The sequence below is a fragment of the Pinus tabuliformis genome, chromosome Q, assembly GCF_031772625.1.
Source record: "Pinus tabuliformis cultivar Carrire ecotype Pingquan chromosome Q, CPIR1, whole genome shotgun sequence".
Lineage (NCBI taxonomy): Eukaryota > Viridiplantae > Streptophyta > Pinopsida > Pinales > Pinaceae > Pinus > Pinus tabuliformis.
Window position 1 is genome coordinate 1305441353 of NC_142296.1, and position 25313 is coordinate 1305466665.

Genomic DNA, 25313 nt, shown 5'->3' on the forward strand with positions numbered 1-25313 from the left:
GGGTACCAGTGGCGAGTTCACCAAGCACTTCTTTAGGGAGTCCACTAGTACAGAGTTCACATGGCACTTCAACTAACACAGGCACGGGTGCCAGAACAGGTTCTTCGAAGACAGGTGTTGGTACAGGCACACCAAGGTCAGTTGGCAGACCTTCAGGTTCACCAGACTGGGGAGCAGAGGATGAGGTTCCCTATAGGGAAGCTTCTTCAGGGAAGAGGAGGCTCAAGTGGCTTCAAGACACCTTGAAGGAAGCGAAGTCCATTGGTCCTCCGAAGAGGGTGAACAGGGAGAGTGTGCCACCTAAGCGGTTTTGCAGTTATGTAGCCAAGGCTACCAGCGTTGTTGACTCTGAGCCTACTATCTATGAGGAGGCTGCCAACCTACCTGCTCTTATAATCTCTAGTTGGAGTCTCAACGGCCATGATCACATCTCAACTAATGGCTAAGATCATCTTGACCTCATCAATAGAAGTCCCTAGAGAAAAATCAAACTTCCCTACTTAATTCACTTTAATTAACCAATTTTCCTAAGTTAGATTTAGGAACTTTTAAATTATTGACTAATTAATTTAATTGAGGTGTTTCCAAGTCTTTTCTTACAAAACCTTTTCTATGCTTTGGACATCTCGTGTTCCTTAGCCTCTTTGGCATCATAGAGACAAGAACACCTATCTGCTACTACCCCAAACAAAAACTAACACAGTGGACAAGTGTTCTAGTCTCTATGGTGTCTAAGAAGCTAAGGAACACGAGATCTCCAAAACCCAGAAAAGGTTTCACGAGAAAAGACTTGGAGACACTTCAATTAAATTAATTAATTATTAAACAATAATTAAATATTTTCTAACATAGGAAAACTGGTTATTTAAAGTGAATTAATTGAGGAAGATCAATTTTTCTCTAGAGACTTCCAGAAAAGTTAATTGACAGAGTCAAGATGATCTTAGCCCTCAGTTGAGATGTGATTGTGGCCATTGAGACTCCAACGAGGGATTATAAGAGCATGTCAAAGGGTTGGGAGAAGATAGTTTATTGAGAGAGCAGTTTGACCTACCCATTTGCAGTATTCAACAAGGGCACAATTGAAGCTAGGAAAGCATCAGAAGCAAGGGTTCAGCAGAGATTTGGGAAGAGGATTCCAAAGGAGATTTCCTCAGTATTTTCTAGTGTCAGTGGCAAGAAAAGGAGGTCGAATTCATCTACAGAAGAGGCCAAAAACAGCATTGCGAGTTAGAGACCATGATTCAGTTGCTAGAGGTCGGATCTATTTCCCAAAGGCAGAGCAAGTGGGTCTAAGCAACTACGAGGAAAAACAACTCGCAGGGAAGGGTTCCCAGAGTTGTGCAAGTTATCCTCAACCAAATTTGTGCATTTCAGGAGGATAGTGCAATTTCTAGGAGGAGGTGTGAGCAGCTAGGAGGAGGCCGAGTTGATTGCAGAGGGAGACAGTAAGTCTCCAGTATATTTTGCCATTGGAGATCAGTATTTGCCAGAGATTTACCAATGAAAGGAAACCAGTTGTAATTTATCCTAAATTGATGAATAATAATAAAACCCTCACTTGCCGCACTAGTTTTCCCTTTGGGGTTTTTCCAAGGACATTTGTCCAAAAATAATGGTGTCATATTTTTATGTGTGTGTGCATACTTCTCAGTTCCAATATTTTATCTTCTGCGATGTTTTTAAAAGATTGCAATAGTGATTTAATCGTTATTTGCAAAATTAATAATTCAGAAGACATAATCTCCAAAAGGTAGAAGATTAAATTCTTGTTTATTGCAATCGTGGAAATTTTACAATTTGGTCACAAATTAGATTGCAAAAGTAGGTGTCTTCAAGAGTGATCTCAATGTTTTTTCCTTCACCAAAGCTATAATCCCATGTTGATTTTCTAGTGCTAAGAGGACAAGCACAATTTTTTGTTACTGATAATTACTTCTAATGATATTTTTGCACTTTCCAGATTATCATTAAGCAATTACACTTCAGAAAATTCAACTATAAATGCAATAGAACAATAGACACCAGAAATTTTTCACCTAGGAAACCCAACCTTGGGAGAAAACCCAGCAATCTTTCTAGGAGAAATTATTGTTCAATTCAACAAATGGTACAATCTAATTTTTCAGTCAAACTTGGTCAATCTGACCACATAAACTAGCTAGGTCAAACCTAGTCCAACTGCCCCAAAAAATCCGTCAAACTGATGCCCAAAAATATTGATCAACTCTACCCAAACTTCGGTCAACTCTGCCTCAAAGAGTCTTGGTCAATTGCAGTAACTCTGCCTCAAAAAGTTCAGTCAAACTGCCTCAGACAGCCTGCAGTGATCTCAGAAATTTCGGCCAACTATGTGCCTCACAAATTCGATCAACGCTGCGGTCAAGTCAGCCAAAAAGAAGTTCAATCAACCTTCCAGAATTTCGGTCTAATAGAACAGATAAGACTTGGTCAATGTTGGTCAACTAAAGATCTCTCACCTTTGCACATGAATAAAAGACTTCTTGACTTGATCCGAATTGATTTGATGCCAAATGGAGGAGGTCAAATGGTCTATTTATAGAGGTCAAATCATGTGGATTTTGACCAAAGGTCAAACCCACTCAGCTGGTGGGGCTAACCAGACAATTTGGAGCCTACATGAACTTGTAAACAATGTCACATGGTTCGTATTCGAATTCGGATTCGACAATGATTGGGTTCGATTTGTGTTCGAATTTTTTGATGAGGTTCGCTATTAAGTTCGTCTATATATATAAACATATATTAATTTAAAATGAATTATAGGATAAAATAGTAACAAATCAACATCAATAAACATAAAATATGCTATCACAAACTTGGAAACTGCAAGGATAAAATACAAGCTTGAGTTGTGACATGAAGTTATGAGTTTTGATCTATGGACTTGGTCATTGGCTATGAGGTTCAATGAAGTTCGTCGAACCTCAAAACATTTTTGAGGTTCGCCAAAATTCGAACCTCAAGGATAAAGTTCGAAGAACCGTGTGACATAGCTTGTAAATAATAAATTTAATTTCTTTTTAAATTGGTGATTTGAATACCGGCCGTAGCTATCTAAAATCAACAACCTAATCCTGTTACATAAGTTCATCATGCTAGTGACATTTATTACAACTTCCCGCAGGGGTACAGAATTTGATATAGAAAGAATAGAGAGAAGAGAGAGAAAATGGGGCATAGATGCCATGTTGATTTCTGATCTTTTGGAAAAATTGTCAAGTGCCCAGGTCCATTGGCCAATGGGGTCTAGCTCCCTGCTATGTTCATATGAGCAGGTAACAAGTACCATGCTACCAATCATATCTTCTAATGAAAATTGTTGAAGTTTCTAAGTCTAACAGTTAGAAACCCTCCATGCACTTTACTGATTTATTCCTACCTACTTGTTTTGTTAATTAACAAGTTATTTACCATGTAAATATTGAAAATAAATACAAGTGCATGCTCAACACATTACAGATCATCAACTGAAGGAAACAGAAACAAGCACACAAATGACACCGTTATTTTTGGACTAATGTCCCCGGAAAAACCCAATGCGGGAAAACCGGTGCAGCTATCTAAGGGTTTTATTATTAAGCAGCTCTTTTCTGAGTACACTGGGTGCCAAACTGGCTAACCCAACAGAGATAAAAAATCTGGCAGCAATACCTCTCTTCGGAAACAGGTATTCGGAAAGCCTGCTCCACAAAATCCCTCTCTAGCACAATCTGAAGCTCAGCGTCAACCCTACTGGCCTCTGCGTCAGCCTACTGAGGCTCTGCGTAACCTCTCTGGCTCTCTGCGTCACTCCTGCAGCCTCTGCGTGGATGACGCAAGCCCTTCTGGCTCTGCACAATCTCTGTTGCCTCTGTGTGGCTCCTTCTGGCTCTGCGTCTACCTCTCTATTCTTCTGCGCTGGTCTCTCAGCATTGTCCCTCCCTCTCTGCCTCGTACTCACTGGCCCTCACTACAACTAACCACTGATTCTATCTCTCTTAGCAAACCCCATTCTAGATAATGGAATGACTTATCACTCTGGTGTATTCTCCAAGTGACCCTCGAGCCTCCTCTTATACTTTTCTCGTTGACAAATCAACGGCCGAGATTAAGTCCCTAATCGATGGCTAATATTAGATTTAGCTTGATCCATGTCTTTTGGACCATTCTAACACAGCTTTATATTAATTCACATTAATATTTTAATTTCCCTAAGTTTAGACTTAGGGACTCCATTAAAAATATTAATTATTTTAATATCTCCCAAATTGTTTAGAAACTGCCCAAACCCTTTATGGTTATTCGAGATCGCATGTGGCCTAACCTCTCCACCAAATTTTGTGGCTAGATCACGTCCGATGCTACCCCAAATCAGCACTCCCTCTTAGCAAGGACTGTGCTCTAGTAATACTCCTTACTGAGTATCACCCTGATCATCTAGCATCGGTCCATGTGCTAATGCTAGGCCTACTGCCCATCATCCTCTACACTACTGCATCCTGTACTGCTGCCCATATCTCTGCCATTGCCATTGTTGCATCTGTATGACAGCTCCCTCCACATCCGTGTTGCTGCCCATGGTCCTACCACTGCCACTGCTGTGTCTGCACTGCATCTCCTCTCATCATGCTGCATTGTGATGCCCATAGCACTACCATTGCTAACTGTTGCACTGCAATTCAGTTACTGAGAAGTAAGTAACTGATCTCCCAACTCTGACCTCTCTGTCAAGTTAGAGTACTCCTGAGTCCTGATGCTAAAGCTCTCTCTGCCGCTGACAAGTGCTCCCTCTCTAACCTTTGCGCTGCTGCAACAACTCCCTGCATCTCACATCATTGCACACTTCTCTATGCCATCCTGCACTGGTGCAACACTCCCATGCCTCTCGCACTATTGCATCCTGCTAGCCTCGCGCTGTCCTGGGAATTCTGCACTGTAGCTCTCTTTGTCGCTTCATCTGCATCCGTCTCTACCCACATCTGCCAGTCCTGCTACTCCTCTTTGGGGCTCTCGTAGCAAGGTCTAATCCAAGAGGCTAGGTACCTCAAGGATCCTGCCCCTCATCGCCTGTAGTCCGTCTGACTACAACTCGATGTCTCCCCACTTCCGCTCAAGTGGCATGTGTGCACTCATGGCACAGTCATCGTCTGTCTCCACTTCCTTCTCTGCCCTTGCTGGCACTGCCTTGGTCTCGGAGGCCTCTCCCTTGTTCTTCTTCCTTGGACACTGGGTCGCATAATGACCCAGCTCCCCACAATGGAAGCATTTGATCTTGGAGAGGTCCTTCTTCTTCCGTTTCTCTTGCTTTCCCTCAGATGCTAGGGCAACATCCTCCTCCTCCTCCTTCTTGACTCTGATCCCCTTGCCACTGCTTCCCATCTTGCTTAGCCTTCTGATCTCTTCTTGGCGAAGAGCCACCCACATTTCCTCCCAATGTGGAAGGGTCGCTCTGCCCAGTATACTCTGGACAAATACCTCCCAGTCTTTTGAGACTGCGTTCAGGGCTGTTCTCACCATCAATTCTTAATCCGGCGTGGCCCCTATGGAAGTCAGTTGATCCTGGATCTCATTCAGTCGACCAAGGAAGGTGTTGATCGGTTCTCCCTTCTTCATCTGGTATGACCGCAACTGATTTTCTAGTAACATCCTTCTCTGCACAAAAGTATGTTGGTACAATTTCTTTAGGGCCTCCCACATCTCATTTGTCGTTTCCTTCTCAGCAATGTGTGGTACTACATGGTCCTTGACCCCATCAAGGATGATGCTCTTGGCCCTCGCCATTGCCTCCTCGTACTTGTCATTATCAGTTGGATCAACCGGGATCGCTATCGTCCTCAAACCGAAGTGCTTGACGTGATTTCCATCAAGTACAGATAAGATTCTGGCCTTCCAGACTGCGAAGTTTGAGGCTCCGTCTAGTCTGTCCTGGTCTCTTACTCCGTGTAGTGCCATGTTGCTCTTCTACTTCCCTCCTGGAAGTTCTCGATGTGACTCCCTCTGAGCCTTGATTTCCCTCCTGGAAACCCTTCTGCCGATGTCGAGATGCCCCCTACTCTGATCGTCTATGCAACTACACCACTGATCCGTATTTCTCGGCAAGAAACCCTAGGTAGCAACTCCCTCCTCCTTGGCCTTGCCCTGTTGGGTACTGTTCTGACTATAGTGCCCCACCAGCTCCAACCTACAACTTACCCACAGCCTCCTAAACCCTAGCAACCTGAAGGTGAGAGCTCCTAGGCTCTGCGCAATCCCGGCACTGGCAAACTAGCTCCCTCAGCTAACTGGTCAGCCCTCCTGGCCTCTGCATGAGCTTGTCTTTGCCTCCTTCAGCCTCTACGCAGCCTCTTCTTGGCTCGAACTTGATGACACAGGCACTGCGTCACCCCTTCCTTGCTGCTTTGTTGCTAGGAACAGCTTTTGTCACTCAAGACAGTTGTTTTCTATTGTTGATGCTCTGCTCTACTGATGTCCTCAGTTCTCCTGTGATCTGCAACCATGCTCTGATACCATGTTGAAGTTTATAATTCTAACAGTTAGAAACCCTCCATGCACTTTACTAATTTATTCCTACCTGCTTGTTCTGTTAATTAACAAGTTATTTACCATGTAAATACTGAAAACAAAGACAAGTGCATGCTCAACACATTACAGTTCATCAACTGAAGGAAACAGAAACAAGTACACAAATGACATTGTTATTTTTGGACTAATGTCCCCAGAAAAACCCAATGCGGGAAAACCAGTGCAGCTATATGAGGGTTTTATTATTAAGCAACTCTTTTCTGAGTACACTGGGTGCCAAATTGGCTAACCCAACAAAGCTAAAAAAATCTGGCAGCAATACCTCTCTTCGGAAACAGGTATTCGGAAAGCCTGCTCCATGAAATCCCTCTCCAGCACAATTTGAAGCTTAGCGTCAGCCCTGCTGGCCTCTGCGTCAACCTGAAACCCTCTGTGTCAGCCTACTAAGGCTCTGTGCAACCTCTCTAGCTCTCTGCCTTGCTCCTGCAACCACTGTGTGGATGGTGCAAGCCCTTTTGGCTCTGCACAGCCTATGTTTCCTCTGCGTGGCTCCCTCTGGCTTTGTGTCTGCCTCTCTCTGCTTCTGCGCTGGTCTCTCGGCACTATCCCTGCCTCTTTGCCTCGTACTCACTGGCCCTCACTACAACTGACCACTGATTCTCTCTCTTAGCAAACCCCACTCTAGAGAATGGAATGACTTATCACTCTGGTGTATTCTCCAAGTGACACTCAAGCCTCCTCTTATACTTTTCTTATTAACAAATCAACGGCCGAGATTAAGTCCCTAATCGACGACTAAGATTAGATCTGACTTGATCCATGTCTTTTGGACCATTCTAACACAGTTTTATATTAATTCACATAATATTTTAATTTCCCTAAGTTTAAACTTAGGGACTCCATTAAAAATATTAATTATTTTAATATCTCCCAAACTGTTTAGAATCTGCCCAAACCCTTTCTGGGTATTGGAGATCTCATGTGCCCTGACCTCTTCACCAAATTTCGTGGCTAGAGCACATCCAATGCTACCCCAAATAAACAAAAATCACAAGCGTTACCCTAATGTAATATGAGGGGTAAGACACCACATATCACATGAAGCACCCAAAGCATGGTGCAAACACTTTTGAAGTAACCCCAAAAGCTAACAGTAATAATGGGATGATCCCCCCTCCTCAAAATACACAAATCTTTGTGTAATTTCACAACTCCCTCAACATTATGTTTCACTTCAAAAGGAAGCACCATATTATTTGTCAAATCTTTAACTCCCTCCTCTAAGTTCCATTGTTCAGCATGGAGGATATCCAACCATTTTCATCCTTGAACCACTTGCAATCAATAGCGTGTTCCACCACTGCTGCAAAAACTCCATTTTTAGGAGGCAAAGGATCCATAACAAGCTCCTAACCACAGCAAGTCAAAGAGATAACTTGAAGTTGAGAAAATAAAATATTCTTTGAAAAATGGTGACAGTTGGTACTTGTCATGCGTGTGCCAACTTAGAGTCTTGTATGGACCTTGGCAAGGCTGCTAGTTTGGGTGGTAACAATGCCCTTATCTAACACTACAATTTAACATGTATTTCTGCATGTTATGCATATACAGACTCTAATGTCTTGTACACTTGAACAAATGCACACAAAAAGAAAGATATAAGGGAAAATGGCTAGTAGTTCGACATTCGTTTACACATATTCATACCAATGGCCATATAGAGACTATTATAAAAGTCAGACATGCAAACCTTCATAGAATAATTACCAAGTCTGTTCTCAAAACAGCTTTGAATGCCTAGATAGTTGTAGTGGTCAATCAACTGAACTTAATGCTTAATATAACTTATTGACAAAAAATTATGAAAGACATCATATTAGTAATACAATCACCAAATAAAATCAGTATGACTGGAAGAGAACAAGAGTGTAATACTACAAAATTTCAAAATCCAGTTCGTAATACCTTAATAGCAAACAAATCACCAGTCGTTCTTTTCCTTGCCAAAAATACTTTACCAAAGGCACCTCTACTAATTGGTTTGATAATTTCAAAATCACTTATATTTGTTCTCTCTTTAGGAGCAGGATGCATGGGTGTTGACATGACACTACGAGGCCCATCATCTGCCAATGACCCCTCCTCCTCCTGCACAGCACTTGATTGCTCAAAGCCTTTCTGATCTAGTGCCTCACAAGCTATAAGATATTTCTCCCTGAAAAAATGATAGACCATAAAAACACTCAATTAGATGTGATAAGAAGAAAAATGATGGCAAATTTATTTTCTTAAGAAACAACAATCACAAGATATGTAAATCAAACAATTCTTCCTCAGAGATGTTCTCTTTTGTTTGTACATAATGATCTTGTCTGACAATTGTGTAAAAAGCAGTATTATTAGCATGGTTAAATCAAATAAAAAAGCTCTGCAAGAATAATTCACTAAAAGCATCCGTATAGTCTTGTAGCAAAAATTAATATCCTGATCTCTTCCATGAAAGTACTCATCGCAATTCAAAACCATACACATATCTTGCTGGTCTTTGAAATTATGGCATATTCCATAGCCTCTACCCAGTGCCATATCCCAATTCTTGACTGCTAGCGATTTTTCCTCAAAAAAATGCATCTTATGTTACATTAAATTTAAATATTATAACATGGCTACAGGTCAGTAGATGAAACTCTCTCGCCGACATAGGCAAGAAGGGACATCATGCTAGTCCTAGCCCAAACCTCTAAAAGATCCACATCATTTTCAAAGATATTTAGTCTAGCCGAGATCTAGGCAACCAACTCTGCACTGAGAGTCCAAAGTTCCTCTAGATATGTTCGATTCATTGTTAAAGATGACCAAACACCACCTTTTCCAAACAAAACATGAGGCTGCAGGGGGTAAAGTTGACTTTGGCTCAGTAGCTGCGAAGCCAACTCAAAGTTACATTGGATTATTAAGTCTAGCTTTGCTCTTCAATTATGTATTTTGATTCTACCTTTGGTTTCTGATTGTTAGTATCATGGTGGTTTCTATCTAGTAGCCAATCGTCTTACTGGGTTACATTAGTCCCGCTACAGTGTTAACAGTTGAAAATCTTGATATGTTGACAGCATTTAAAATACGTCTGTGATCTGGTACTATCACCTCATTGTCTGCTATCATGTATCAAGTACGATGCATCAAGCATGATCATCTTACGTAATGTATTGGTTTCATTGAATATATGAATACAATGATACCCTTCAATATATTTGTCTCTTGTGTTCACTCTTGATTATTGATGTGAACCCTAAATCTAACATGATACCAATGTAGGTGATTCTTGTACACCTTCAAGTATTACCTTCAATGTCAAAAGCTTTTTAGCTTTTGATGGCAATTTCAAGCCACCTGCTTTTTTGGAAAGAAAATGTTCAAAGTTATCTTTGTTTATGTCATGTCCCCAATTAAAAAATTTGTCAAGGAAATTCTCAATTTTGCAATTTTGGCAATTAAAATTATATTAGATAAGTAAATCTTAGGAGAAATAAGTTGTGGAGCTGTTAAATAATTTTTTGGAGAAAAGACAAAAGTTGGGACTTAGGAAAAGAAAATTAAAATAAATATAAGTTGTGGAGGTCACCAAAGGGGAAATTGAACCCCCTAAGAGGATATACCTTTCAGCTGTTTGCACAGAAAAGACTGTCACTTTTCTGTTGTAGCTTTATGTTATCAGCACACTGCAAAAGGAATGCCTGGGCATATGCAATGTAACTTTTTATACTACTTATAAAAAGTTCGCTTTTTTTCTTTGGAAATTTAAAAAAAAAAAAAAAGTAGGAGATGATAAACCAGTGATTGCAGTAGGATTTCTGACGTGTAGATTCAGAAATTTTCACACCTTTGAAGTAAAAAACTTCTAATACGCAGAAAAATATATATTTAAATATTTATTAATAGTTGAATTGATAGATGATGACTGTTTACAATGGGGTTCCTGGCTTATATACTGCCATGGGCACCCTTTGGGAAAGGGCATAATCTTATGATCATGCCCTTTCGTCTAACTAAACCTAAAATTAAATAATAAACCTAAAATTAACTAATTTTTTACATAACATTGCCTTCCTCTCGAAAAAATTCTTTGTCCTCAAAGCATACGTAACGACGGATGTTGTTGACAAAATGCTTCATTCTCCCAAGAAGCGTCTTCTTCGGTAAGTCCTTCCACTTGATCAGATATTCCAAGATGATCAAGGTCCCACACTTTAAAAGGTCTTGGATTAATCTTGCAATTTCCGTCTTTTGGTGATGTGGATATCGGTATGGCTTGATGTTGATGGGGTCTGATCTTGTCTTGACTTCTATTGTATGCTCAATTTCCCTATTAGGCGGCATCTTCATAGGTAGGTCTTGAAATACTTTTTCATGCTTCTGAATTAGATGTTGTATCTCTAGTGACTCTTCACTAGTCATATTTGCAGATAACATTTCTAACTGGTGACATTGTACTACATAAGCGGGTGCTCCTTTTCGAATCATCTTCATCATCTGAGATGATGATACAATTTGATTTTCTGGTGCTTGAAATCCGTGTAATTTGTACTTCTGACCTCCCCATTTGAATTTTATAAATTGTACTTGGTGGTTGGCGGCATAAGTACCTAAAGTTCGTAACCACTGGATACCTAAGACTACATCTACTCCTAACGGTACCATGAAAAACGGAGACTCTAAACTGAAGTCTTGAATCTGCAATTTAACCTTATGGCATTTCCCCACCTTTTCAATCTTCTTACCGTTAGCTACCATCACTTTCATGTTTGGTAAGGGAAATGAAAAAATATTGAGTCTCTTTGCCACGGTTGCATCTAAAAAATTGTGTGTGCTACCAGAGTCGATGAGAACCACTACGTTGTTCTTCTTTATGTGTCCTTTTAACTTTAAGGTCTAAGGTTGTGATATACCTGTCATAGCTGACAATGTCACTTGCGGAATACTTCCCTCATCTAATTTTGGTGAGGATTCTGGAGTATCTTCTGTTTCTTCTATGTCAAACTCTTCACTGTTTGAATCTTTAGTTGCTTCACAATTATATAGGTTCTTTGGTTCTTTTCCTTTAGCACACCTATGTTTGGGGTCCCACTTCTCACCACAGTGTTTACATTTACCCTCTTTTATCCTTTGCATTTCCACATTAGATTTTTCATCTTCACAACGATGTGGTGGAACATATCTTGTATTATTTGAGTCCACATACTGGGGTATTCTTCATCTTGAATATGTTTTTTCCGCTTTTGACCAAAATATTGGTTCGAATTTCTTTTCGGTTGTTTTTGCTTTTCGTCTTGCTACTTCTATTGATGTAATGTCATGCATCTCAAGTTCTACTTGTAAATGGGTTTTGAGTCCCGAGACGTATGATTGAATTAGACGAGATTCTGATAACCCAGGTACTCGTGTTACTAAGGTCTCCCATTCTTGAGTGTATTCGTCCACACTTCCTTTTTGTCATAATTTGATGAGTTTTGAAAAGAACTCTTCTTCCTTTACACCTTGGAATCTTTTAAAGAATGCATCCTTAAATTTTCTCCAGCTAATGACGTGTGTTGTCTTTTTCCACCACATATACCAATTATATGCTTCCCCTTCCATTTTCATGGATGCGTGCCTGAGCTTTTCGTCATCATCATTGATGTCATATATCTCAAAGTATTCTTCTGCTTTATTTATCCATGCAACATTGTTTTTTTCGTTTCCATCAAATTTAGGCATCTCGACTTTTGCCCTTCGCTGGTATGTTGCTAATGGTTGAGCGAAAAAGGGGTGTTGATTGGTAAAGGTATCCCAAAGTTGCTTGTTTGTAAGGGTTGCGTTACTCACTTCTTGGTGGGGTGTCGTTGATTTTTTTGGGGATTCAACTTTTTCATGAGAGTCTATTGACTTTGTTGAATCTGATGAGATGTGCTCTTGATTCTCTTCATTTTCTTTCAGTGGTTGTGCGGGTGTACAATTCGCCTTTTTACACAAAAGTTTCAGCATTGTTAAGGCCTCTCCGATTTCTACTTCTGTTTGGACATGTTGGTTTTCCATCTTTATTTCTATTCGATTTGTCGTATCCTGAAGATTTTTTATTTTGTCAGCCTGATTTTTGATATCGTCAGCCTGCCTCTCAAGCTTGATCTGGAATTCATCTAATCTTTTACTGACCTCATCGTGGTTGCTATGTATCTTATGCTCTGCGTCCAACAATTTTTTTTGGAAATCCGCCATTGTCATTGCCGACATTGAGCGAGTTTGTGGGGGCGTGTATTTATCTGCCAGCTTAAATAAAAAAAATTTAAATAATTAAATTAAATTAATTAATTTAACTATATGACATAAGTGTTTTTTTTTCAAATAAATTTAATTAATTAAATTAACTTATATATATATATATATATATATATATAACTTTTAATTAATTAAAATAGATTTAATTAATTAAATTATATATATCATATATAATATATAATATAATTATGTATATATGTTATATATATTTTATATTTCACGTTATATATATAAATAAATGTTATATATATTTAAATATATATATATATTTTACGTTATATATAATTTTATATGTCTACCGTCACGTCTGCTGGTGGAGGGGTCACGTTTCCCGGAAATATCACGCAGCACCGTAAAGGAAGGAGCCCACGGCTCACACCAGGTCACCGCAATGTTATTCCACGCAGCCGCCGATTACGCAGAACTTGCCGCAGGTTCGATCTTAATGGCAGCAAAAAACAACTGGCGGGAGGTGGAAGCAGCGATGTAGTGGACAGACGCAGCGATAAGGCGGGTGGCAAGAGGGCCGAGTGGCACGATTTCGATGGAAACGACAAAAATCGTGGGTTTAGAAATGGCGTAGAAAATGGAAGTGGTGCGGGTTGGACGATGGGTTTTAGTTTACCCGCAGAGAATTTGTATGGCGGAAGTGCGTGGACAGGGAGGTGGATGAACAGATGTAGGGATCACAATTGGCAGCGGATGGATGCATGAACCCAGCCAAGCGAGAGGATTCATTCGCTCTGATACCAGATGAAGGAAAAAACTTCTAATACGCAAAAAAATATATATTTAAATATTTATTAATAATTGAATTGACAGATGATGACTGTTTACAATGGGGTTCCTAGCTTATATACCGCCATGGGCACCCTTTGGGAAAGGGCATGATCTTATGATCGTGCCCTTTTGTCTAACTAAACCTAAAATTAACTAATTTCTTACATAACAACCTTTTTCTCTTGATCATGCTTCTCAAGATAGAAGTAATGATTTATGTTATCTGCAACCATATGTCATGTCATTATAATATTAAACACAAGCATACATACCTTATTTTTATCTTCAAGTCATCGAGGCTTCTTCCAGCAGCTTCCTTGATTGAAGAGATCTTCAATCCCTTGATCTGCTTCATGTCATCACATCATCATCTTATGGATTCCATAAGTTGGAGTTCTTGTTGAAACACTTGCTTCCTCTCTAGATTAGTGAACCTTACAATGAGGATTCCATTAGAGAATTTTGAGGATCTTGTATATCCCCAACTGGCATATGTTTTCCTTTTTGACTTGATGTATGATGAGCATTGTCTTAGATGACTTCTTCCTTTCCTTCAATGTCCATTGAGGTTCCCAAGAGCTATATCCTACATGTTTGTCTGCCATGGATTTTGTCCTTCATGATTCCCATGGTGATGTCACGAGCTCTTGTTTCTAATGCTTCCATGATGCCATGATGCATCTTATTATCATTGTCATATCTTATAACACAAGATTTAGGAGCTTATGATAGGACCCTTTTTGTGAGGGATAATATCTTACTCATAGGAGTCACTCCCTATTTTCTTGGCCCTTTTCTTCAACTTCCTCCATCTTCCAATGATATGAGCTTCCAAAATCTTTCTATATTTTTGAATCTTGCTTTGCTTGAGGACCAAACTTTTGTGTAGGTCTAAGTGGTACGACCTTCTTTACTACAATTTCAGAGAATATCTCTTCTAGTATTTCATATATCTCTCTTTATGTCTCCTCTTTTGGCATGGGAGGACCTTTGAGTGATTTCATACGATTCCTATGAGTCTCTTGATGCATTCAAGCACTGCTTGACCTTCAGAGACCTTTCCATAGACATCAATGACTTCTCTTTTCTATGAGGATTATGACAATCCTCCTTATTCTATGCAAGCACCTTTTTCATCAAGACTATCACTATCCTCCAGTATTTCTATTTCCTTGCAAAAGAAAGTTATTAAACCAAAAATTGATTGAACTTGAAAGATACTCACTTGGCATGTGAAGAGGAGATCTTCACCTTGGTACTTCCTTTGCTTGAGTTGCCCATCACTAGTATCCTTTTGTCAAGACTTCCTTGGAGGCCTTCTAGCTCCATGACATTTGTGATTTTGACATCACCGAAACTGCGTTGTGACCTTGAGATCATCTTGACTTCCAATTCATCTTTAAGGTATTAAAGCACATTGTTGACATGTTAGTGATATTGTTATCCCACAAGTGGACTTTATCACACTCAGTATTCCTCGGAGCAGCAACACCTACATTGAGCATTATCTAAACTATGATAGTGATATAAGGAGACTTATGTTCTAATTTGAGCATCATGTTGTTCAAGATCTGAGACTGTGACAAGTATTTGTTATGACACTGTACTGAGACAGTGATGTCTTTGGGTAGAGAGGCATTGTATAGAGAGACTGTCTTATCACCAAAACTGCCTTCTTGCAGTAACTAGATTGAGACAGTGGTATAATATGGATTGTGAGAGGCACTTCTTGGATCAATTCTGCCATATATCCCTGAGTTTGTAATTTATGCCAAGACTGTCTTTATTTCATAGAGAAGGTTCAGTGATCAAGAAGTGAGGATCCCAGGAATGGTACTGATATACTCCATCAAACTGAACATGAGTTGAGTGCATGATTGTAATCACTGAAGTTGATACTCCATGTACTGTTGTAGACTTTCTCCTTTAAACCTTTCAACTTGCTTTGATGTCCTTGAAGACAGATCCTTCTATGTCACTTTTCTGCCCTTCCTTAGACTGCAACCATAGCTCTGATACCATGTTGAAGAATCTAGGGCATTGATTTAATGAGATTCTTCTTAGCATGATAATTATTTGTGAGGCATTTTAATTTTCTTATTAGCACAATCTTCTCTTTGACATTATTAGAGTGTGTGTTTCTTATTTCATCAAATAGCTACCAAAAACAAAGAGACAAGAACACAAGATGTTGGCATTCTACCAGGGCCAAAACCTCTCCCTCTTGGAGAGGAAAACCCGCACATAATTCTTCTTATAGAGATTCCAATTGACGAACACCAAGACCATGACCCTAGACTTACTGAGCCACTCCAAGACCAAGACACCAATCCTCTTCTTTGTCACTGTTGAGATCATCATCATTGTTGCACCTCTGAGGTCATCATCAAGATCTTCACTGTTGCTGCAACATCTTTGCACTTTCATCGAAGTCTTAATTGTACCACCGAGATCTTCTTAAGGTCTGCACCTAGGCCCACCGAGGTCATGATTGTTTCACCATAGCTGCTCCTTCGTTGTGATCATAACCTTGTGACAGAGTCTCCATTGAGATCATATCTAAGCTTAAGATCATGACTGCAGAGAGTGTTACTATAGGACCTTCTTCATCTGAATTATGTCAAGACTGTGTAGACTGATGTGGATCCTTGAGATTCTTGTCATCACTGTTATACCAAGATGATACTGTCTAGAATGATGAGACAAAGTGTTCCCCTCTTGCACTGAAGCCCTTATCATCATACTTATGCCGAGAATGTTACTATTTTTATAGCACCCATCTGAAGCTACAGTAATGCCATCTGAAGTTTGAGCCTTATGCGAAGATAGACAGTCTTGTACCCATCCAAAATCCGAGTTCTTGTACCTCCGAAGTTATAGAGATACTTATCCGAAATTCTGATTTTCTGTGGTAACTCTAGCCGCCTATTTATAGGTGTTATGCCTCCATAATAAGTCGACATGTCTATGTGAACTGATGTGTCTCTTGCATAGAGCTGACATGTCATTTGTATTTTCTTTGAGGCCGACTTAACCGACCTCTTCATTGTTTCGCAAGCAATCTTCTTTGTGCTTGTCTTGGAGGGTTGTTCTAGACTTGTATACATTTTACATAGGCTCGTGAAGAGCTCCTTACATGTCTTTGACTCTTTGACTTTCCTAGACCTATGGAATGAGCAAGAAATTCATTCTTATAATTTACAAAAATAACATTTCTTTTTCTTGACAAGTACATGATCAAAATTACATTTTGTAAATATCGAACCTAGCTACACTTTCTTCAACAGTCCTCAGTTGGCAACCCCTTGCAACCACCAGCTAGTTCATTGTGCCATTTCTCCGCCACCTGAGCCAACGATGTGGTCCCTCACCCATCTGCGATGATCGTATGTTTGAAGGTGGGCCTCCCAAACTTAAAGGTATGCCTTGTCATTTGGTAATTGAGTATTGTAGTTTGCTTATCATGGACACTTTTGGGCATGGATTAATGGGGGGATTCGATGGAAAGAATGGGCTAGGTCTGTGCTCTTGTCCCCTAGACCCCTTTTGGATATTAACCTTGGATTCTAGTCCCGTGGGATCTCTTTTACTGACCATTTGGCTTTAGGGATGGTATTTCACAGGAAACCCTGATTTTGGTTGCGTGGTCCCGCTCCCTTATCTGCATATATTACCCCCTTTCCACTCATTATTACCCCATTCATCATTTCTCCCACTTGGGTCCACATTCCTCCACTGGGTCCACATTCCTCCACTGGGTCCACATAGGGTTAGCTTTCCCCTTCCCCTTGCCCACACCTTGGGTTAGGCCTGGAATGATGCTCCGGAGGTTGATGCAGCTAAAAAGAAAGATAAAAGCATAATTGGCCACATTTAACAGGAAAATGTACCCCAAAATGCAAAAGTTGGTCGAGACAAGCACATTTAGCACGTGGGCAAAAGCTAATACATGATCTCTACCCCATCATCATGGTCATCATCCTGGTTCCTGCAGGTTCTATGAGCCTCCTTTATCAAATAGAAAACCATGATTGTCCCAACCCCTGGTGAGCAATGAACCGCCCTACCTTAAAAAGGGGTATCCATTGCAACATTTCATACATCATGCTCTTGCCCATTGAGCCCCGAGCAGTTAATCAAAGAAAAATCATAAAAACGCAAAAGGCATATAAAGAAGGATGGAAAAATCAAGGTTGGGGCACCTCATGTACCACAATTGCTCCCTCCTATACATTATAAACCCAAGTGTGGACTTGCCTTTTATTAGCTACCCTTGCACCCTAGCATGTGGTCTAGGGCTACCCCTTCTGATCCCCTACTTCATTCACCTCTCTATCACATACCACCACTTTTTCAAGGACGTACCTTGAACATATTATCCCCTTTAGAAGTAGAAACCACCTAATAGTATACTTGGTTAACCCCATTTTGTTAATTTTAGGCAACAATGGTATGTTCTATGCTTTAGAGCAATTTTACTTCAATTTCTTTACTAGCCCAATATCAATATTCAGATTAGCAATCACATCAACATGATAGTAAAATAAAAATATTAATAAAGATGAGGGTGAGAAGCTTCTAAGAGACGAGGATCAAATTTGTTTTAATCTTAGTCGTTGATTAGGGACTTAATCTCTGTCGTTGATTCGTCAACAGGAAAAGTACAAGAGAAGACTTGAGGATCATTTGGAAAAACACCGGCATATACTCAGTATCTCAAGGAAAATCAATTCTCAAGTAGAGGAGATCGATTTCAGAGGGAGAGTTGTAGGGTGGAGTACGAGGAGGGCATCAGCCGCAGGCAGTGACTAAGGAGGAGGTGACGTAGAGACAACGGGAGACAACGCAGAGAAAGACGCAGTCCAGAGGAGAGACGCAAAGCTTACACAGGCTGACGCAGAGCCACTCAAAGCCACGCTAGGCCATGCGGAGTGACACAAGGGTGACGCAGAAGTGGGAGCAAGGTCTCCAAAGTGTCAGAAGGTCTCAAAGGGAAAGTCTCAGTTGTTTTCTTTCAGTTTCTGTGTAAAATCATTCCTTGTAAAAGCAATTGTTGTTGAAGATTAATAAAGCCCTCATCCGTTGCACCGGTTTTCCCACATTGGGGTTTTCCGAGGATAATTGTCCAACAATAACTGTGTTGATGTGATTGGCTCTTATGCATGTATTTTTCTCTGGGTAATTGTGTGATAACTGCAGTAGAATTTATTTTAGTATTTGCTTAAGGGATTTCATAAATAGCTTATTGTGAATAATAAGTAGGTGAAATAAATCAATTGCTGCAGTAGTAGAATTCCAGTTTAGAAATTTTCACAGGACCTACATCAAGCTACAAGTCATCAAGCAAGTCCACTTGGAGAAGGCAACTTGAAGAACATCAAGATCCTAAGAAGGCAAGCCATCAAGTCTTCAAGGAGAAAGCAAATCCACTACATCTCAAAATCTATCAAGTGAGTACATGTCCCCTTCTGAATATACATCAATGTCTTTTTGCAAGGAAAGCAACAAATTGGTAAGTACACTTTCTTGCATGGAAGAAGAGGAATGATCTACTTCTCAAGGAGAATGAACTTCTAGAACATATCAAAGGGAATATCACTATCCCTGCTAAGGAACAAACTCAAGCCTTAGCTAAGTACAATAAGGATGAGACAAGAACACAAAGGATTCTAATAGAATCAATCAAAGACACTCTCATTCTTTATGTCTCCAAATTTGAAACATCAAAATAAATTTATGATAAGCTAGTAGAGCTATTCTCGGTATCCACAACCGGAGAAGTAATATCTCTAAGGAATGAATTGTACAAGATGAAGATAACAAAGGAAGGAATAACTCCCTACTTCATGAAAATCTCTGAAATGAGAGATCAACTTCAAGAGCTTGGGGAAGTCATGTTTGACAGAGAGATGACAATTGTAGTACTCAATGCTCTACCTAAGGATTGGGGCAACTTCACATGAAGCATATATGCCAAGAAGGAAGCAACCACACTCAGTGAAATGTGGTCTCTATGCAGGACAAAGAAAACCAGACTTAAACCAAAGGAAGATGTGGGATCAAAGGAGCAAGCATTTGCTACCATGGCCAAGAGAAAGGGAAAATTTGGCAAATTTGATCCATGAATAACGAACAACAAAGACATGTCCAAAATCCAATGTTTTGGATGCCAAGAATATGGACACTACAAAAGGAATTGTCCTAAGCTTAAGAAGGACAACAACAACAAAAGAAAGAGGGAAGCAGCTCACATGACACAAGAGGTGAAAGAAGACGAAATGAAGCAAAAGAAAGAAGATCTGTCGGATCTCTACTATGTCTAAGACAAACTATTTACTTTAAGTCTTCTTTCAAGGTTTTGAGTAGGGTAGGAGCATGTAGGAATAAAATAAAATTGCATAGCTAGAAACATCTTCTAGAATCTAGAAGCATCAAGTGCATAGAGTTCTAGATACTCATGAAGATGTAGCATTTATAATGAGAATAAAAATGCATGGGTAGAAATATCTTCTAGAATATAGGAGCATGGTAGATATAGCTCAAGATATCTGATATTCATATAGATGGAGCATACCTAGTATAGGACCTCATCCATGATAAAAGAAGATTGATCATGATTAAGAATCTTAGAAGACCTCCATCATCAAAAGAAAAGAAAAATTTGCAAGGCAAGGGTCTTTAAGATCTTATAGTGGAAACTTCAAAAGAAGGTTCATGAACCAAAGCAGATGTCTCATTGGGAATCCCATTCATGGGATTAAAGAAAAGGATGATATGCAAGCAAGCTAAGATGAAGCAAGGAGACCACACCAAGGACAACCAAATGAAGCTAAGATGATCAAAGGAGAATCAAGATGAGGTATGTATGCATCAAAGTTTAGTCATGTTATCATGTGTATATTATTAAGTTATGGGAATAGTTCTACAACATGATAAAGTATGAAAGAATCTCTTTCACCAAGGACATGATCGAAGACATGTACTACAATGCAATGAAGGTCAACAAAAGAATATGCTCACATAAAATTGTTGACTAGGAAGCAATAAAGAAATGCTCTCACGAGAAGCATAAGATGGTTGACCTATCTATCTAAGAAGAAGCAAATGAAGAAAGAGATCAAGCATGTGAAGAACACCATGATCACCAAGAATCACTATCTGACAAGATACTTTGAAGATATCTCCCAAAAGAAGGCAGGACAACTCTAACAAAGGAAGGAAGGACCCTTGACACCTATGAAGGCCTTGGAGATATGAAATATGCAGATAATTGGTTCTACTCTACAAAGATGTTGTGATGAAGAAGCCAGTCAGCAAAAAGAAAAAGCAATGTTGAAGCAATATCAAGATGAAGTCATGATGGGCTACTAGGTTGAAGCATGTAAACAGTATTCTGAAGCATGGACAGATGACAAAATAGTAGCCAGATGACAAGAAAACTTGATGTATGGCAAGAAAGACACTATCCACGAAGAAAGCAATGACATGACAAACCAGGAAAGAAAGTGACCAATGGATGGTGCCCTACCTAGAAGAAGTTCAAACAAAGACTTCATCACATCAAGCAAGAAATGAGATCAAGCAGCTAAAGGACCCACGAAAAAGAAGTTGTTGATGAATGAAAGAGTCCCTAGTTAAGAGGGAGCTCTGACAAGTCCCTAATCAAGAGGGAGTTTTGGATCACCCCTGATTACAAAGGAGTGACATTTGTGTTTTTCCATCCCATGGGTCATGCACTAGACCAGGACTAATAGACGTAAGTCTAGATGAAGGCCATGAATGGAAATATAGACACAAGATAGACACAACATTATTGTCTTCACTTGGGAAGAAAGAATAGGAGGATTAGGTAATCATATGGCATCTGATACTCTTTGAGGATGTGTAGGGCATCCAAGACAAGAGTAGGCAAGAGGACCGATATTCTTTGAGGGTTGGGAACACAAGATAAGAATAGTCCTAGAAGGTCATACTCAGAGAACACCCGGGTGGGTATGTACCTTGAGAGACAATGATGAAGATGTCTATAAATCATTGGTCTCGCCAGCATTGTAGCTCATGATCTCATGAAGAGATGGAGCTATTAGTCAAGGCCTTGCGCTATGATAATGTTGATTGATATGATGCTATAACAGATGGATTGCAAATCCAATTTCTCTTATGTGAATTCTTCGGAGATTGATAATAGCCAAACACCTTGTAATGTTATATGAATACCTCCCTAGTTAAGAGGGAGTGTTTCAGTCTTCATAAATGTACTTTTGATATTTATACTTATTCAAGAAAAGAAATATTATTTTTATGATATATGTTAATGAGTTTCTTGCTCATTGAAATAGGTCTAGCACTAGTTAATGTGCTATAGGTAAGTCAAATAGTCAAAAGAAAAAGGTTGAAGACCTTGTTGAAGAATCTAGGGCAATTAGGTGTAGTGTGATTCTTCGTTACTTGATAACAATTTGTGGAGTCTTTTTACTTTTTCTTGTTAGCTTAATCTTCTTATTATTATTATTAATGCATGTGTGTGTACTTCATCAAACCGCTACCAAAACATAAGAACAAGAACACAAGATGTTGGATCTCTGTCGGGGAAAAACCTCTCTTCTCTTGAGAGGAAAACCCTTTAGTAAGTTTCTCTTATTGAAGCTTCTTATTGATCAATGCCAAACCCTAGACCTTTGACTAGAATGTCCTCCAAGCACAAGTCAAGACTTTCCTCTTTTCTGCACTTTGTTTCCCGGCACTTCATCCTCCTTTCAACACTTGTTAGATCTTGTTGCGCTTGCTCTAGAAGAGATACCTTTATGAGACCTTTGACTAAGATCATCCCTTCCTTCTCTTCACCAACCAATGAACTTGTATGACTATAATGCGAGGGTTGTTATGAAAACAGAGACAGCCTCCTTACCTTCGCACGTGTGATTTTTTCCCTTGTGATGTTGACCTCTTCCTTCTTCACTTGAGTGAAGGGTCTTATAGGTCTATTTAAATTGCCCAACCAACGAAGTTATGTGACTATGATCTTACTGTTGATATGGCTGCAGACTGTCCTTCATTTTCTTGCACGTGTGACTGTATTTATCCTAGAAAACAGCCTCCAACCTTCGCATATACTTTCCCTTACTTCGTTGCACTAGAGGCTTCTCTTCTTCGCTTTTTCTTCACCTTAGATTCGTCTTCCTTGCTCGCTAATTTAAGAGATCTATTGGTGCGTTATAGTGGAGTGGACAGCATCTATATATAGAGGACTGTCCCTCCCTTTAGGCCGACTAGAAGGTTGACATGTTAACTGTTTGTAGGCCGACTTGCTATGCAAACTTCGGATGGTTTCTTTGGTGGTGTAACATGCTTGAAGGAGCTTTTTTGATGGTGCCTTTGCATAGGAGGAGACTTGACTTTGCTTGGAGGTATTCTCTTGACCCTAATACATAATTATACATGGCGTAACATGCCCTTAAGGCCTTCAACATTTCCTTTTGACTATTTGACTCACCTATAGCACGTAACATGTGCTAGACCTATTTCAATGAGCAAGAAACTCATTGACATATATTACAAAAATAATATTTTTTTTTCTTGAATAAATACAAATATCAAAAGTACATTTATGAAGACCGAACCTAGTTACATTTCCTTCAACAGATCTTAAAAGTCATGTTACACCATGTATGATTATGTATTAAAGTCAAGAGAATACCTCCAAGAAAAGTCAAGTCTCCTCCTATGCAAAGGCACCATAAAAGAAGCTCCTTCAAGTATGCAAAACCACCATAGAAACCATCCAAAGTCTGCACAACAAGTTGGCCTACAAACAGTTAACATGTCGGCCTTCTACTCGGCCTAAAAGGAGAGACAGTCCTCTATATATAGAGGTTGTCCACTCCAATATAACGCACCAAGATAGCTCTGAAATTAGCAAGGAAAAGGAGGCAAGAAAAGAATGAAGAAGGACAAAGAAAAGGGGTCAAAGGGCAACAAATGAGAAGGGTACATACCCGAAGACGAGAGGATTGTTTTCTAGGGTAGAAAACAGTCACACGTCCGAAGAAGGAGAGGGTCTCTCTGCTATTATAGCAGCCCTCTACCACAGTCACATAAACCTCATCATTTGGGATAAGAGCATAGACCTAAAGTACCTCCTGTTAGAGTCGGTCTAGCAGCCCTCCATCAGCGATCAAAGCTCTTTGCATTTGCATAAATAGGTGTCTCATCAGTGTCATTCTTTGCATTCCGTTAGGCATGCCATAACCATGATGGAGGAGCTGGTGTCTTTGTCCCCCTCTTGGCACCGCTGGATCAAGTTGTTTCAGTCATTAAACTGTTCAAGGTTACTTGTCTTTGTCTTTAGGTCAAAAATTTTAGTTCTAGGGTTGAGATCAAATTTGTCTTCAAGGTCATGTCTCTGAAGGTCAATAAGTGCCCAGCAAGCCAGAGGGATGATTTTCAAAGTGTTTCTTCGAAAAATTTCATCTTGTACAGTTAATTTTCACCTTGGATTTAAAAACCCTGTTTTTAAAGCCAAGGTCATTTCTCAAAATTTTGTAAAAATTGTAAAAATTCAAAATGATTCAAAGGACAGCATGTAACCCTGGCTCCCTTGTCAAGATCCCTCAGATGCTATCCCTGAAAAAATTATCAAAGAAAAGCATCAAATCAATCAATTTCAGGACAAAAGGAAACCAAAAAAGTCAAGTCTATAAAGTGTCATGAAAAAACATTATAAAGTGGGTTATGACATGAAATTAATTCAAACAAGGCTATAAAAGCCCTAATCTCCCTCCATCAAGCCTCATTGTGCATTCAAGTGATAGAGCAATTGTTTCCAAGAGAGTTTGAGCGAATTGTGTGAGTTGGGAAGGCGCGCGACCCGTTGAACCAGGCGCGCGACCCGTTGGAGGCGCGCGACCCGTCAGGCGCCCTGTGCCAGTGTTAAGTTATAACGCGCGCGACCCATCAGCATTCTCTCTACCAAAACCGCTAGCAAACTTGCCAAGGAACCACAAATTGCCAAATTTTGCAAGGTAGGCCCTCCATCATAAAAAATTATTGCTTGCTACAGTTCAAGAAGGTCATGATTGTATTTGTAAAAGTCTCCATTTGCAAGTGAAAGTCTCCATTGTGCTTTTGGTTTGAAGTTGTCAAATTGCTAGGGTTTTATATGCTGTTTTGAGGTATCCCATTGTTCTCATTTTTTTTTTCATCTCCCATTTCATATTCCTTATCATTCTATGTAAATTTCCCTTCCAAATATGTGAAGAGCCTTAAACCCTACCCCTCTTCCCAAGAAATCAAAAAATTACACCCTAACCCTACCTCTCATAATATCCTTGTAAATCAAATTGTATAATGATGTATATGCAATAATTCTTCCCCTAAACTCCCTGTTTTATTATTATTCCCATTTTCCCTTTAAATTATCCCTCCCCTAACATTTCCCTCGTGCTCCTTGTCCCCTTGAAACAGCATTCTAATCAGCAGTTTACAAAGCAGAAACAGCAGTATATTTCAGCCACTTTGCTCCTAAAACAATGTCAGAAACCGAAACCAATTATGCGCAAAGTGATGACCATGCGTCAGCTTCAGAGTTTGAGGTACAGAGGAGGCCTCACAAGGGTGGAAAGGGCGGTCATCATAGGAGAGAGGAGCCCACCTCTTTGACCGATTTGCAGGCTTGTCCAATGGCAGTATCATGCTTT

At 39.7% G+C, this 25313-nt stretch overlaps 1 protein-coding gene across 3 annotated transcripts in view; it reads right to left on the reverse strand.

Moving 5' to 3' along the window:
• The window catches only part of LOC149224626 (putative serine/threonine protein kinase IRE4), a 472510-nt gene that overhangs the window by 381120 nt on the left and 66077 nt on the right, over positions 1-25313 (reverse strand). For all 3 annotated transcript variants that reach the window (XR_016249525.1, XM_089386195.1, XM_089386193.1), the window contains exon 6: positions 8491-8740. Coding sequence is in view for 2 of the 3 variants with exons in the window: in XM_089386195.1 (XP_089242321.1) it covers positions 8491-8740 (250 nt within the window). In the remaining variant the exon portion in view is untranslated. The remainder of the gene's footprint in view (positions 1-8490; positions 8741-25313) is intronic.